The sequence below is a fragment of the Lissotriton helveticus genome, chromosome 3_1 (assembly GCF_964261635.1).
Source record: "Lissotriton helveticus chromosome 3_1, aLisHel1.1, whole genome shotgun sequence".
NCBI lineage: Eukaryota > Metazoa > Chordata > Amphibia > Caudata > Salamandridae > Lissotriton > Lissotriton helveticus.
The window spans coordinates 1,396,734,644-1,396,748,787 of record NC_136061.1 but is presented as its reverse complement, the minus strand read 5'-3'; the positions used below and the strand labels follow the sequence as shown (position 1 = coordinate 1,396,748,787).

The 14,144-nt window shown below is 42.8% G+C and overlaps 1 protein-coding gene across 2 annotated transcripts in view; it reads left to right on the top strand.

Annotated features, from left to right (window-relative positions):
* MYLK (myosin light chain kinase) overlaps positions 1 to 14,144 on the top strand; it is a 1,918,108-nt gene that overhangs the window by 1,317,499 nt on the left and 586,465 nt on the right. For both annotated transcript variants that reach the window (XM_078682035.1, XM_078682036.1), the window contains 2 exons: positions 481 to 561; positions 914 to 1,713. In XM_078682035.1, coding sequence (XP_078538161.1) covers positions 481 to 561; positions 914 to 1,713 — 881 coding nt within the window. The remainder of the gene's footprint in view (positions 1 to 480; positions 562 to 913; positions 1,714 to 14,144) is intronic.

Below are 14,144 nucleotides of genomic sequence, written 5' to 3'. Positions count from 1 at the left end.
CTCGGTGGCGCGTATTGCAGCGCGCGACGTTCCTCAGATTTTCGTGCTCGTGATGCTTAAAAGCTGCTTCACAAAAATAATGGAGCATGTTTGGAAAGATTTCAAAGTTCGGAATGAAAACTTTCATGCAACCCTTCACCTTGCTTGGAAGAGAATGATGTTTTTAAACATGCTGGGAGTGGAAAGGGTGTTTGTGTGCGTGCGTCTGACTGAAGTTCGCTTTTTTCATCAGGACACGACATCTAAAGCCCTTTATTCAGGTTGAAGAGTGATTTTTAGGGACCGCTGCGGGGCAGCGAACTGCTCTGAGAGGCATTAGCCTTTAAAATCGATGTCTCCGTTAGAAACAAGGGCTGGAAAGCTATTTGAGATTGTTTTTTCAAAGTCTAAAATAGAACTGAGTAATTGAATTATTGCACTCTTAATTGTATTCCTTGAGGCGGTTAAAAAAAATGTCTTTTGATTCTGTCGAACTTGCAGGAACCCTGTTGGAGAGTGCAGCTGCCAGGTGTCCCTGATGTTCAGAGAAAGTTCAATTTCCCGAGGCAGACCCCAGCGAGAGTAAGTTGCTGAAGTTCCCAGGCACTGCATGTGTGGCTTCTATTTTTGCTCTGCTAATGCGCTGCCTTTGCGGACCAGGGCTGGCTGTAAACCAGCCTAATCCCAAATGTGACCCAACTATAAGTGTTTTGCTCTTGCAGCTGAACTGTTGCATGGAGGCAGATGAGAGGAGACCTTTTTTGTTTGTTCCCTTATATGGCCACTGAAGTCATCACTGATGCAATAACCTAAAGGACTGTTCTCCTCCTCTAATCAGCCTTCCCTGCCATAAACACATTTCTTGCCTGGGATTGTTTCCTGACGTTTAAACCAGCCCCTTTTCTTGCTTCTCTCCTTTCTCTGCTGGTCACAGGGGGAGGGAGGAGGCCAGCTCTGATGAGAATGAAGATGTTGCCGATCATGGAGCAGTGAAGTTTGGCAGGAGGAGCAGTGTCCCCAGGAGCTTTGGAGAAACCCGACCAACCGAGGAAGAGCAGGAGGACATTAGAGGGCTACTGAAAAGGCGCATTGAGGTCCGCGAGCACACTGAGGACCGGCTCCGGGAGCAAGAAGCGGAGCAGCTAGACTTCCGCAACGTGCTAGGGAAGAAAGTGATCACCAAGGCAATTTCTGAGGAGGAGTTGAAAGAAATCCCAGCCGAGCAGATGGACTTCCGCGCTAACCTGCAGAGGCAGGTCAAGCCCAAGACCTTGTCGGAGGATGAGAGGAAAGTGAACACCCCCCAGCAGGTGGACTTCCGTGCCGTACTGGCCAAAAAGGGCACCCCAAAGCCTTCTGTCCCAGAAAAGGGTGCACCAAAACCGAACACCCCAGATTTCAGATCTGTGCTCAGCACCAAGAAGAAACCACTGGCTGAAAATGGCAATAGTAACGCGGTGGTGGAGAATGCCAAGACACCGCAGAAAGAAGAGAAGAATGACCTGAACTGTGAGCACGGTTGCGAGATGGTGGATGGTACAGTCAATGAGAAGAAACCCCAGAGCAAGGGAACTCAGCCTTCCTTCCTGGAGAAGCTCCAGGATGCCAACATTGTCGATGGCGAGAAACTGGTTTTACAATGCCGGATTGCCGCAGACCCACCTGCCACTGTCACCTGGAATCTAAATGGCAAACCCATCAAGCCATCCAAATTCATCATCATCTCCCAAGAAGGTAAATGAATGATAATTCACTCTATATATTTTGCAAGTTAATGTGTGAACTGTTACTTTAAATGCATTAAGAATGAGGCTGTGCGTGTGCTGACAATGTTGTGCTAAGGATTTAAGTCGGATATGCTCTTCTTTCTGATGCGACCCACTGCAACAAGGATTGCATTATACAGCTTGCCAAGATCCTTGGCGGCAGCTTGCTTTTAAAAGCTTACAGATGCCCCTTTATATCTAAAAGCTGACAGTCTGCATGCAGTTTTACGTAGACTGTTTCTGCAGCACAATATAACAGCCAACCTTGATGTTGTTGAATTCACTGTTTAAAAAATATTTAGTATGAGTATTTAAAGACCTTTTTGAGTTCTCTAAAAAGCTTGTTTCAGTGTTTTACCTCGACATGTGTTCTACAAATGTGCACATATTGATTACGGAGCACTTGTCCTGCTGCCAGTGTTGGGGTCCTTATTTGACTTTCATACCGTTTTATCACTATTATGCATTGCATTCAATAACTTTATTTCGGTTTAAAGAGCAATAAAAGTGCATAAAATCATCTAATACGGCTCAGTATATAGTAAAACCACACAGCTATAAAACACATTACCCAATTGATCACACAACTTCACCATTATTTCTCTTATTTGCTGAAGAGGCACCACTTACCTTATCCTGTAACTTAATAACTGAACAGCAGCATTTACTCTATCATGTAACTTCTTAAACAGCTGAACAGATAACAGCTATACCATCTAGCTGCCCCTTATTCCAGGGGTTTTCAGAAATCCATTGTCTTTCCGCAGTTTTTAGAACATGCAGGTTGAGCGAGCGCTCTCCAAATCTTTCAGAGATTGGCTTTGTGCCAGGTGAACCTGTGTTCCTGTTTGTCAATTACCGAACTTGGTCACTTGTTCTCATCGCTAAATAGGGTATGCTGAGGCACTACTTGGTAGATGGTTCACTCTAAAAAGATGGAGTAAGGCTATCTCTGGCAGTCAGTCACACGTACATATTGTAGAGCCTGAATCCAAACCGAGATGTAACATCATGAATTTCATACCGGTATGCATAAACCATTGCCTGTGTTATGATGAGTCTCAAGTTATGCCTCATGTTGTCCCCCAACCTCGTATTCCACATCACCACCACTTCAGCAGTCTTCAACCCTTTGAGTCCCTAGTCTAATTCTGTAGGTATTACTGGCATTGCTTGCATGCCACAGGCCTGTAGATTCTCATTCACACAGTGCCCCACAGCTGTTGGCATTAGGGTACCCTGCTACTGGCCTTCTGCCGCCTGGCCTCTGTGCCTGTTCGTATAGGACGGTGCATTTCACAATAAGATTCTGCAGTGTTCCCAATGCACTACCATACATCTCTTGACAAGTGAAACTTGCCAATGAAGTAGAGAAAACAGCTAAATGTGAGTAAACAATAAAAATCTGGCTGCTTTATCAGAAATCCCACACCCTCATTCCTACAGTACACCGACTTTATTGACTACTACCCACAGACCCAGCTTCCGCTGCTTCAATCCGTCTGCCATCATCTCTCTCTTTTGACTCCCACAATGCACCCCTTCTTCACTCTTTTACCTCATTATCACTCAACCGGTCTCACACACCTGCCTTTTCTGTTTACATCCAGCCTTAATTATAAGATCCTTATTTTCCCATTCATCCTCGAGCTCGTTGCCATCATGGTTTGAGTTGCAGCTCAGACATGAGATCCATATCTCCTACATAATATGACACTATCATGCAAGAAGATGGTGGGGTTGGGTTTGGGGTATTGACACAACCATTTGTCTGTGTGTTTTCACTGCACATTTTCATCTGAATGCGAGTGCGGGATGAGTCTTCAACAGAGGTGATAAAAGTCACTCCCACAAAACATTGGTTAAGAAAGCCTTGTCTAGCAGTGGTGGTAACCCAGCAGGGCATAGGTAGATTACAGGTTGTACCCCACTGTTCTATACCCTTTTGTTTTTCACATGCTTCAGAAATTAGAACATAGTTGAAAAGTTACAAATTCTCAATCTGTACATACTTACATGGATTTGCTTTTCCTAGAACCCGCTCTAAGACCATGCTGCCCCTAGAAGCTTGCAGGAAAAAACAAGACACAAAATAGAGCTTCAGAATCGGAGAGATCGCCATGTCACCTGCCCTGTGCACAAAAAACGAGCACTGTGTTTTTTTAGAAAAACTGCCAGCTCGTTTAGTTTCAAAATCGTGTTGTTGAACCCCTTAGTGGTATGCATAAGTGGAAATACACCAGCCAGGTAATCAACAAGTATAATTCCTTCATTTGATGACATCATTAATGGCAACATCAATTATTTTTATCATTCTCCGACTCAGCCACGAGTCTCTCACCCTTATGAAGTACGTTCTGGGATCGTAATGTGTGTTTTCCATTGAGGAGTTTTTTCACTGAGTTATCTCACCCTCATTCTGGTCGTTAGTGCAAATGAACCTCCCATCGATCTCCCCTTCCCATTACAAATAGATGGGCTGGAGATTTAAACACTGCTTTCCTGCTTGAAACTGCATTATTTTGATACTCTGAGGAGCTTTGTGTTGTGTGCAGGCTCTAGGCTAGTCAGTGGACTGGAGCCCAAGGCCATTCCTCTAAATTGTCTTTGTTACAGCGGTGGCGACCCATACGTTACCCTTGTTTGGTAAGACCTGGGCGCCATGAATCCAATACCCGTCGGATGAATTTAGAGAACTGACATGGCCGACATACTAACGAGTGCTCGGCCGGACTCATCCTGACCGTGAGTCACCTAAACTGGTCATTCCAGCATCATCCATCCCCCCGCCATTCCTATCATACCACTGGTGTCTCATCCTCCCTTTTCAGGTTGTCAACACTCACATCCTTCTCCCAACTGATTTCCCTTCTGTTTCTATATACCTCGCCCTTTCATTTTATAAGTTTAATCGATGCTTGCCCACCGGCCGGTAGATGTACCTGGACTAATTGGTATACCTTGTTGCTTTATTAATAATTAAAGAGATCTTAAACCTAAATTGTCTTTGTTGGCTGTCAAAGCCCCAAGTTATCTTATTCAAAAAGCCTGTTTAAATTATAAGGCCTTGTGTACACAGCTACCCATCAGTATTTTAACATTCACTACAATAACTTTTACTGATCGATATTCAATGATGCCCAGATCTCCAAGGTGCGTGACATTGCTATTGGGGACACATCCCTTTCTGTTAATCGACCACAGTTTGAAACTTATGCCTGTACGTCTACTTGGGTAGACTGACCAGCTTTATTAAAAAAAATCTAAACAGGTCTCTTTCACTGAAAAGCTCTGAACTGATATCCTTTTCTCCCTTCCTATTTTCTTCCCTTAATTGATCAAGATTTGAACCACTGATTTGAAATGTGCCGAGGGCTGCCATGAGCTATCACAGCCTCAAACGTGAAACAATAGAAGTCCTCCAATCAGAGAGCACTATTATGAATACTCAATTCACACACATATTGTACACCAGTGCACAACTTCACTTTCATACCCGCTCTTTGATCATTGTCATTACATTGAAGCGAAATTGGTTGGGAGTAATTGTCAAAGTAGACATTTTCAATTGCATCTTATAAGACCTGGGGCCCTATTACGCATAGGACACACATTACCTGTTTGCGCCACAGTGCCCCTTCAAACAGGTGCGCCGTGAGACCAAACAGAGAAAGTGTGCCCTATTAAGTTGAATGTGCTGCCCTCAGTGCAGCTGCAAACTCACACTGCCCTGGGGCAACTCATTCAAGTGAAATACAGAGCAGCTGCTTCAAAGTCGCTCCGTGTTTCACTGTACAGGTGGCACCTGCGTGCACTTTAGAGAGGGGAGAGAGATACTCTTACAGGCGGGTGCAGTGAGTGACTGCATCTACTGCACAGGTATATCTGGGGGACCATAATACCCCCTCCAGAGGGCAGCCATCAGGGGGTACACTGACAGTGCGCCACCTTTTTGTGGCGCACTGTCAATGTCCCTACTGAGGACTGCACCCTCTTTCATAATAAGGCACAGGTGCAGAGGCAAAGAGATCCCCTCAACTGCATGGGGCCGTGCCCCCATGCAAATGAGGCAACATCCACTTTAGATGGCCCCACAACTATCTGTATTACAGAAGGGGCAGCGCAAACGCTTTCAACCCCTTCTGTGATACCAAAGTGTCCCCGGGGTGCACAAAGCGGGTGCAAATGCCCATTGCACATTTGTAATATTGGCCCTGGTCATTAATAACACAATAATAGTTACTGGCTGAGACGTTGTTTGACTAGTAGCAAGATAGCAAAACAATATCATGACCTGACTGCTCCTCTATGTGAAATAATGTGCTCTCATCAAGAAGCATGTATAATCCAGTTCAGAATGAATATCTGATAGTAGGGAATTCATTGGAGGTCACCGCTAAAAGAAAATCAATGTAAAATACTGGGGTGGGGTAGAGTCATTCAAATGAATGACTGTACAGACTCAACAACCAGTATTGAAAGCAATCTGACCATTAAGAGGCACTCATTGGGACCAGCACAGAATGCAAATAGCATAATTAAAATATCACACTCCACCTACCATTCTATGAACAGAATGTTATACAGCTTTGTGGTAGAATAAGACAGTATTACAGATTCCTACCAGGTCTGGCATGGACCATTTTATCTTCTCCAAATAGTTGTAGGTGGAATTATGCAGTATGACAGATAAACTTGATTTAAACCTGCATTTAAACCTAGGATGGTAACCTGAACGAAACCAAGAATATAATGGATTATTGGAATTATTGCCACATGCTTACAGGATGAAAATAGAAACTATCTTTTTGCATTAAATTTGGAAAATGCTCTGCAGTTACCATCTCAGTGGCGTAGCTAGACCTTTAGCCGCCTGTGGCGGTCCCTGTGTTTTCTGTCCATGGCAACCGCATTTAAGGGGGGGGTGTACTGGCGATTCCTGCCTTTGCCGTCTGCGACGGCCACAGGTAGGAGTTGTGGGCACCGCTCCCAAAACTCGACGCCCGCGGTTGACCGCCCCTCCCGCCCTTCTTTGCTACGCCACTTCTCGAATAACCTTGATACCTTTAAACAAAATGGCGGTCATTCTCAACTACCTATTTCCCTACACAAGCAACAACTGTAGCAGTAATTAGCAAGGAAGCTACGTTTCTATGCATTTATCAACGGTTATCTATGAAGCATGAATGATTTTGAAGTAGATATAACTTTAAACCTCTGGACGCACAGAGATTACAACACAAGTTGTTTCCTCTGCCCATTTTTGTTGGTTTGCTGGCTTCAATAGTCAACAATACAGCACAGTTATTTGATGTGCCAGCTGTAGAATCTAGGCAAAAAGGACCATCTCTTAGAATCATTGTTTAATTCCACATTTCACCCTTCCAATTTTGATACAATGGCTATTTATTTTGAGTAGGTAACATTACTAAATTAATATAAAAGCAATTTTTATCAAAATTAACAACGCAAAATAAATTTGCTATTTTAATGCAATTCATATAATGTTAAAGCTTTAGTCCAGTATAAATAAACGTTTTTCTCTTGATGTTCCAATTGGTTAGATTGACATTCCTTAAAATTTGCAGTCAGGACAGCATCGTTTATTGAGTAATAAGCATGCATGCTAAAATATGTGGTAAGAGGTATTTCTTGCATAAACTAAGAATCAAAGTGGATGAAATGCAGTGCCCAGATATTGAGAACCAGCATCATACCGGGGTGTACATGACGGTTGGGTTTTGTAAGCACCTGTATACTTTTAGGACACATTAATCCTGCATAGAGAGGTTTGCAGGATCATTGGTGTGCATCAACTCCCAAATGGCCTCGGCAATTCTTGTAAAGAGTTGTAGACCGATCAGCCGCCCCCAATCTCGCAATGCAGCTGGAAGATTGAGATAGAAGAAGATGTATATTTTCGGATAACTTTTTGATATTTCCTAGGCATTAGGAGAAGCGGAAAACATGACAGACTCCGGGATGAGGATGATAAGTAGCTGGAGATTTTGAGCTGGGTGTGGATTAGGAAACCAATCTAGATTCCTTTACCTCATTGCTCCAACAGTCTTTGATTCTTCCCCCATACAAAGCCATTGTCCTTAAACTTGTTGGGGCCCAGTAGATTGTGGGGACTGATGGGCTAGCACGCCAACTACTTTTAGTTCCATACTGGATGAAGAATACATAATGTTGATGTGTTTCCTCATCGTCAGAAAGTGGTTGTGGTCAGCTGGTGACTAAATAAGGCAAGAATCCTACCAACAGAAGGAAAAAGAGTAGACGTAGAAGGTAGATTAAGGCATGTTCCAGGGGCTGTGGATACCAAAACAGTCCTGCTACCATTACTGCAAGTGGGGAGTGGGGGATGTATCAGCCATATGTGTCTCTGTGCTGACATGACAGTGAGAGCTACTGCCTCAACAAGAGCAGTGACCAGGTAATCATTATAGGGTGTACTGGATTCAACCCTTCTGACATGACATGTCTGTAACTATCATGTCATATGGGGAAAAATGTTCCCTATTTGTTACTAGATGCCTGGGTGCTGCGAGTAAAGGCATAGACTGCATGCAGCAATGCTATCATCAAGTTCACTAGAGCTTGCTTGCAATTGCTTTATAGTCTTGCACCAGAATGTTTTGTAATATTCTTTAAAACAGTGGTTTATAACCTTTTGACTTCTCAGGACCCCCACTTAATCATTCCTGGAACTCGGGGAGCCACCTGACTATAATTGGTTTCTGGAGACCCCCACTGAGTCTGTACTTGAAGCTAGGGACCCCAGCCGAACCATTTTTGATGTTTTGAACTACAACAAATGCAGAAATAAGCACTCGTCAAACAAGCAAACAAATAATGAAGGGCCAGATGTAGGAAGGCAAATACCGGTCGGTAACGACCGATTTCGGCTGTTACCGACCGGTATTTGGAGTTTGGGATGTAGGGGCATGTTAAAATACAGATTCGGTAATTTTACCGAATCGGTAAAATACCGAATCGGTATAATTACCGAATCTGTATTTTGACATGTGGGTGGCACTGTAATCAGTGCTACAGGGGTTTAAGAATTCCTAATTTACTAGAAGTTGGTGGTAAATTATGAAAACCCTTTAAAAAGCATTTCTATTGCTTTTTAAACAGTGCCATGTTGCAGACATACATGCCCTAAGGGCATGTATGTCTGCAACATGTGCACCCATGCACAATTGAGGGGTGCAACAGGGTGTCAAAGTGACACCCTGCCACCCTTCAAAGTTTCCCCCAATTACCTAATCGGTATTTACCGATTCGGTAATTGACATTCATTCCTATGGGCCTGTAGGCCCATAGGAATGAATGTCAATTACCGAATCGGTAAATACCGATTCGGTAATTACTGAATCATACCGATTCGGTAATTACTGAATCATACCGATTCGGTAATTAAATCGGTAAAATTACCTACATCCCGATTGCCAGTTCTTAAATACCGAATCAGTATGATTTGGTATTTAAGAATCGGAAATCTGGGATTACCTACATCTGGCCCGAAATATTTTATTAAATTCACAAACATAAAAAAAGAAAAATTGTAATTTTAATGAGAGGATTGGAGCTTTACTAAAATCAATTTGGGTCACTCATTGTCCATACTATAATCTGTTTGACGCATTTGCACTGCTTACACAAATCAATCTGAGTATTCTAACTTAATTTTCAAATTCCTTCACAATTACAGAACGTTTTAAAATGTTCCAAACTATATTTTGTTTCTCTATTTTTATAGACTTTATTAGTCTGTTAAGATTATTTAATTTTCGAAGCAGTCCCCTGAGTAGGCCTTGCACCCCCCCACACAGATTCAGGTTAAAACCCACTGCCTTAAACATCACTGGCAGAATCAATGCAACTCTGGTTTTATGTGAATGTACCAGCAACAAATGAAATTAATTCGTACTTGTATAGCGCACTTATACCCTGAGGTGTCTTGGCGCTGTACGCATACCGCTGTGGAACCCTTCCTGGCTTTTCCCTGTGAAATGCCCACTCCTCGGCACCCCCAATGTGAAGCCAGGCATCCCTGCGCTTTTGGGGCCGTTGTGGAGATTAAGCAAGCTATTGCCCAGAGTTGCAGAGTGGGACCCATGATTAGAATAGGCACCGAGGCGAGAATTATCAGGTCCGAGGAAATTGAGCCCAAGACCCGCAGAGGCAGGAATTGAACCCTGGTCCCTGGCCAGACCTCTGCATCAGGGTCTGCCAGTCTAACCATTGAGCCACACTTCTCCACAAAAGTGTCAAATGCCTTTCATTGAGTGAGAATGCTTCTCATTGAGTGAGAATGCTTCAAGAGATCTGACTGGAATGTTGACCATGTCTGGCTTGTCACCACCCTCAACTGGGTTCACGCAGTTGTCCAGAACGTGAAGCTAGGTAGTGAAAGAAAAAACGTGCCAACCCTAAAATCCTTAGACAGAAACGCAAGACATGAAGAGTCAAGTAAGCCAAATTCTAAATTCTGTAAATATCTAATAGGAAAGCCCACACCCATCACCTGAGAAAGTCCATCATTAGAATGTCTCATCTGAGATTTGTATTGCACAGGATCTCTTTAGAAAATTAAGCAGGAATACACTGAGCTATTATAGAGCAAAAGGGCATAAACGGAGACATTCAGGGACCGATTTAGAGTTTGGCAGACAATATACTCTGTCATAAATGTGGCCAATGTTCCGTCTGCTATATTGTAAGTGCATTATAGCCTATTGCACTCTATAGCCTATGGTCAAATTTTGATGCGGTGTCCCATCGGCCAAACTTTAAATGAGGCCCTTAGTTCTTCATGGTAAGTTCTTCCAACTAAATCTAGAGGAAAACCCTTTCATGAAAGATAAGGAATAGTATGTATATTACTCTATGCAGCTTGTATTTTTAATAGATATCTAGCTTGAACTCTAATTACTGGGATTTTGGACCGGATTTAAAAATGTGTAGATGCTGGACATTCACCCTGTTTAAAGGTGTACAGACACTTAAACATGTAAATAGTGCAGTCTAGACATCTGCTACTTTTCTGAGCATGCTCCAGATATGCCAAATCTAAATCTGGCTCAAAGTCCACCAAAGCAAATTCTGAGAAGGAAGTCACCAGCACCGTCACATAAGTCCCACAGACCATGGGACTTCGACGAGAGTTTGTAGTAATGCTTTCAGCAGGTTTAAACCTTTGACACAAGAAATTCAGTGTACTGCGATTGTGGCTCATCTAATGGTTTCTTACTGCTTCAACCTTTTATTAACCAAAGTGGTATCCAAGCATAGAACAAGAGTGTCCATTGTTGGGACTCTTGTGATAGGACCATATCAAGTTTTCTGGATACCTCCATCAAACGTATGCCTTAAAATAATCAAAAGGGGAATCAAAAGGGGATAATCTGCATAGCATTTGGTTGTCTGTAAATTCTGAATTTACTCTCGCTCTCATGCCCTAAGGTTGGACTAGCCTGAGTTAAAACATTTTGAATATTTTGTATTTATCCGCGTCTGGTCAATCAACATAAATCTTTCATCTCCCAGCATTTTATTTTAAGGCTATTTATCCTTTTTGAAACACATAGTGTAGTAAATGCACATTTGTTCAGTTTCTCTTCTTTTTATTTACTGTATTGTCTTGAATTTTTCTAATATTATAACCATCCCTGAATCACATGGGTAAAGTCTTGAGCGCTGCCTTCTTCCACAGCTTATTAAAACAGTATCACAATATGAATGCTTATAGCCTAATTACGGCTTTAGTAGTGAAGGAGTGGACTGCCATGCCGCCAGTATGCTCCCGCACCACCAAACACGTGGTTGAGCCGCCTGCCAGATGACAAGTTTCCTTGTATCTGGTGGCTGTTTGTAGGCTTTATATGAAGTAGGAAACCGCTGCACTCTCTGTTAATCTGCGTCCATAAAATGTAGTAAAAAAAATTACTCTTGGTTTGGGTGCTCAAGGAGATCACCTCCTAGTCCTTGAGGTGCAAGAAGAAATGTACCAAGTGAGCCTTAAACAGTGTAAGGTTGGATCTTGTGCACTCCACTGGCGTGAAAACTCGCTGAAATGTTTCGAAGATGAAGAAAAACAAAGAAATGTGTCCATAGTAGTTTTAGGCTTTCCCATGACGGTGCCTCTGAAAATGGGCACCGGAATGGGAATGCCAAAAACAATTCCTGCATGGCATGGACTATAGAGTCCATGCCCTGCAGGATCTGGGGTGCATGCACACAGTGGGGCATGGGGCACATGTTGTGACCCCCTGCATGCATTCCCATGCAAATGGGCAACAGGAGACCCTGTAGGCCCCCCTTTGTTTGAGGACGACCAGCCTTTTCATGCAGGAAAGACCTCCATGACACTGCTGGCGGTCCCGAAACTCGTAATATGCTTGGCGGTGCTGCAGCAGCACCACCAGCATATTACTCAAGCCCTGACCACTGTGCCACCGCCAAGGAATGGGGGTCCGTTAGTTGAGTTGGCTTTGCAATGGCGTTCCAACTGCCCATTTTGTAATTGGACAGTCTGAGGGGCCTGACTGTCACCGCCGCACCACCATGAGTCCTGGCGGTTTGTTGCTCTCCAAACTCATAACCAGGCCCTTAATTTGTACTGTAAATATAGTCAGCAGAAGAAAATAAACACATATCTTATATTACTCAGTGTTAGATTGATATGCTAACTTGCAAGGAGTGTCTAGGAACCATCATTTAATGATGTGAAATATCATACAAGGGTTTCTAGTAAGGGACTTAGAACTCAAATACTCCATTATTTGTTGTGATGTCTGTATAGTATATTACACCTGGACAATCGTATCCATGCCAATGTCTCAGTTCCTTGTCCAAACCATATCCAGTGTGTGATGGTGGCTTCCCACCAATTTTTTACGTTTGAACCTATCCAAGGCTACGATTTTACTTGCCCTGACAGCCAAAGTCAAATGGGAGTAGTCCATATTATCAGGGTCTTCTTGAACTACATCTTGTCTTTAAAAGCGCAAGCTGCCAGAGTTTCTCAAACATGTTTTCCCAAGGTAACAATCTTACAGAAGGTCCTACTATTCATTGAGGCAAACCTACATGTCACTCTGATAAAAACTCAACCAATCAAGGCTGGATTATACAGATTTATCCTTTCGAGTCCTGAAAACTGCTTCATGGGCTTCAGCTTATACAAATGATGTCCTCCCATGTAGTGTCGGGGCTGCAACAAGAGTGCATATTACCCCTGTGGTATCATCACTTCAATGGCAGTTGATTTGTCCAATGGTCCTCCTTAAGGCCATGGCAGTTGTACATAAGACTATCCAGATGAAATCACCAGCATCAAACTAAATTTGCCCCATGTTTGGTGATTGGTAAAAACTTGTGTTTTTTAACTAATAACTTCCTTGCTCTGTCTCCTTTAAGCTTTCTTTACCCATGACATGTCAGAGTGAAGAGGCTTTGGTATTGTGGAAGACAGTAGCTGTCAACATTTCCTAGCCATCTTTTATCAGGCTTAAAGTGCCTCAAACAAGCAAATTCAAATTGTATCTATTTTGAAAATAAAACAATGCTATAATATCATCCTGCACAAATTACACCAAAAATACTTCAGAAGACAGTACCACATACCATTTGGCTCTAGGTTGGTAAAAGACCAATTAAGTGCATATTTTTGATAAAGGTATTCTCACTCACACAGATGCTTAGCTCTGAACCAATGATAGGCCGCTGTGGCAAACAAACATCAAAAGAAACTGTGAATAGATAGCAAATCTAATCACATATGCAGGAACAACTAGAATTTATTTTGCCTTATGATCCAAAAGGTGTCCTTGGAAGAAAGAACACTTTGAGTATTCAACTCCATCTGTGCCTGAGATGGAGAGGGACCAATCAAGTGTTTCTGGTGAGGATGGCCACTGAATTCTTTGTTCTGAAGCGTTTACTTCAAAACATAATGGCAGCACAACCTTTATAAATGGTCTTGGAGCTGTCATCCGGCCATGATGTGGCATACCAATCAAAACTTCTGATCCTAGATTGCCAGGCTTAGCTTCTTCCTGTGATCATGAGAAATTAGAAAGAGAAGACACTTGTTTCCAATATCTAGTGAAGCCTTGAAATCCTCTGAAAAAGACATGTGCTACGAACTGTTGTATGAAGTCAATCTCGATGTTTATCATAGCAACACATCTGTTGACTCACTATTGGTTCATTACTTTACAGACACCTGCAGCTACCCTTTGAACTGTGAACACAACAGAATAACCACCCTGTCCCCATTCCGCCTTGTGAATCAAGCACTGTTTTTCTTTCTCCAGTAAGGCGGGAATTTATTTCTAGAGTTCCAAAGTTATGTATTTGTACTTTCTTACCTATTGAGACTGGAAA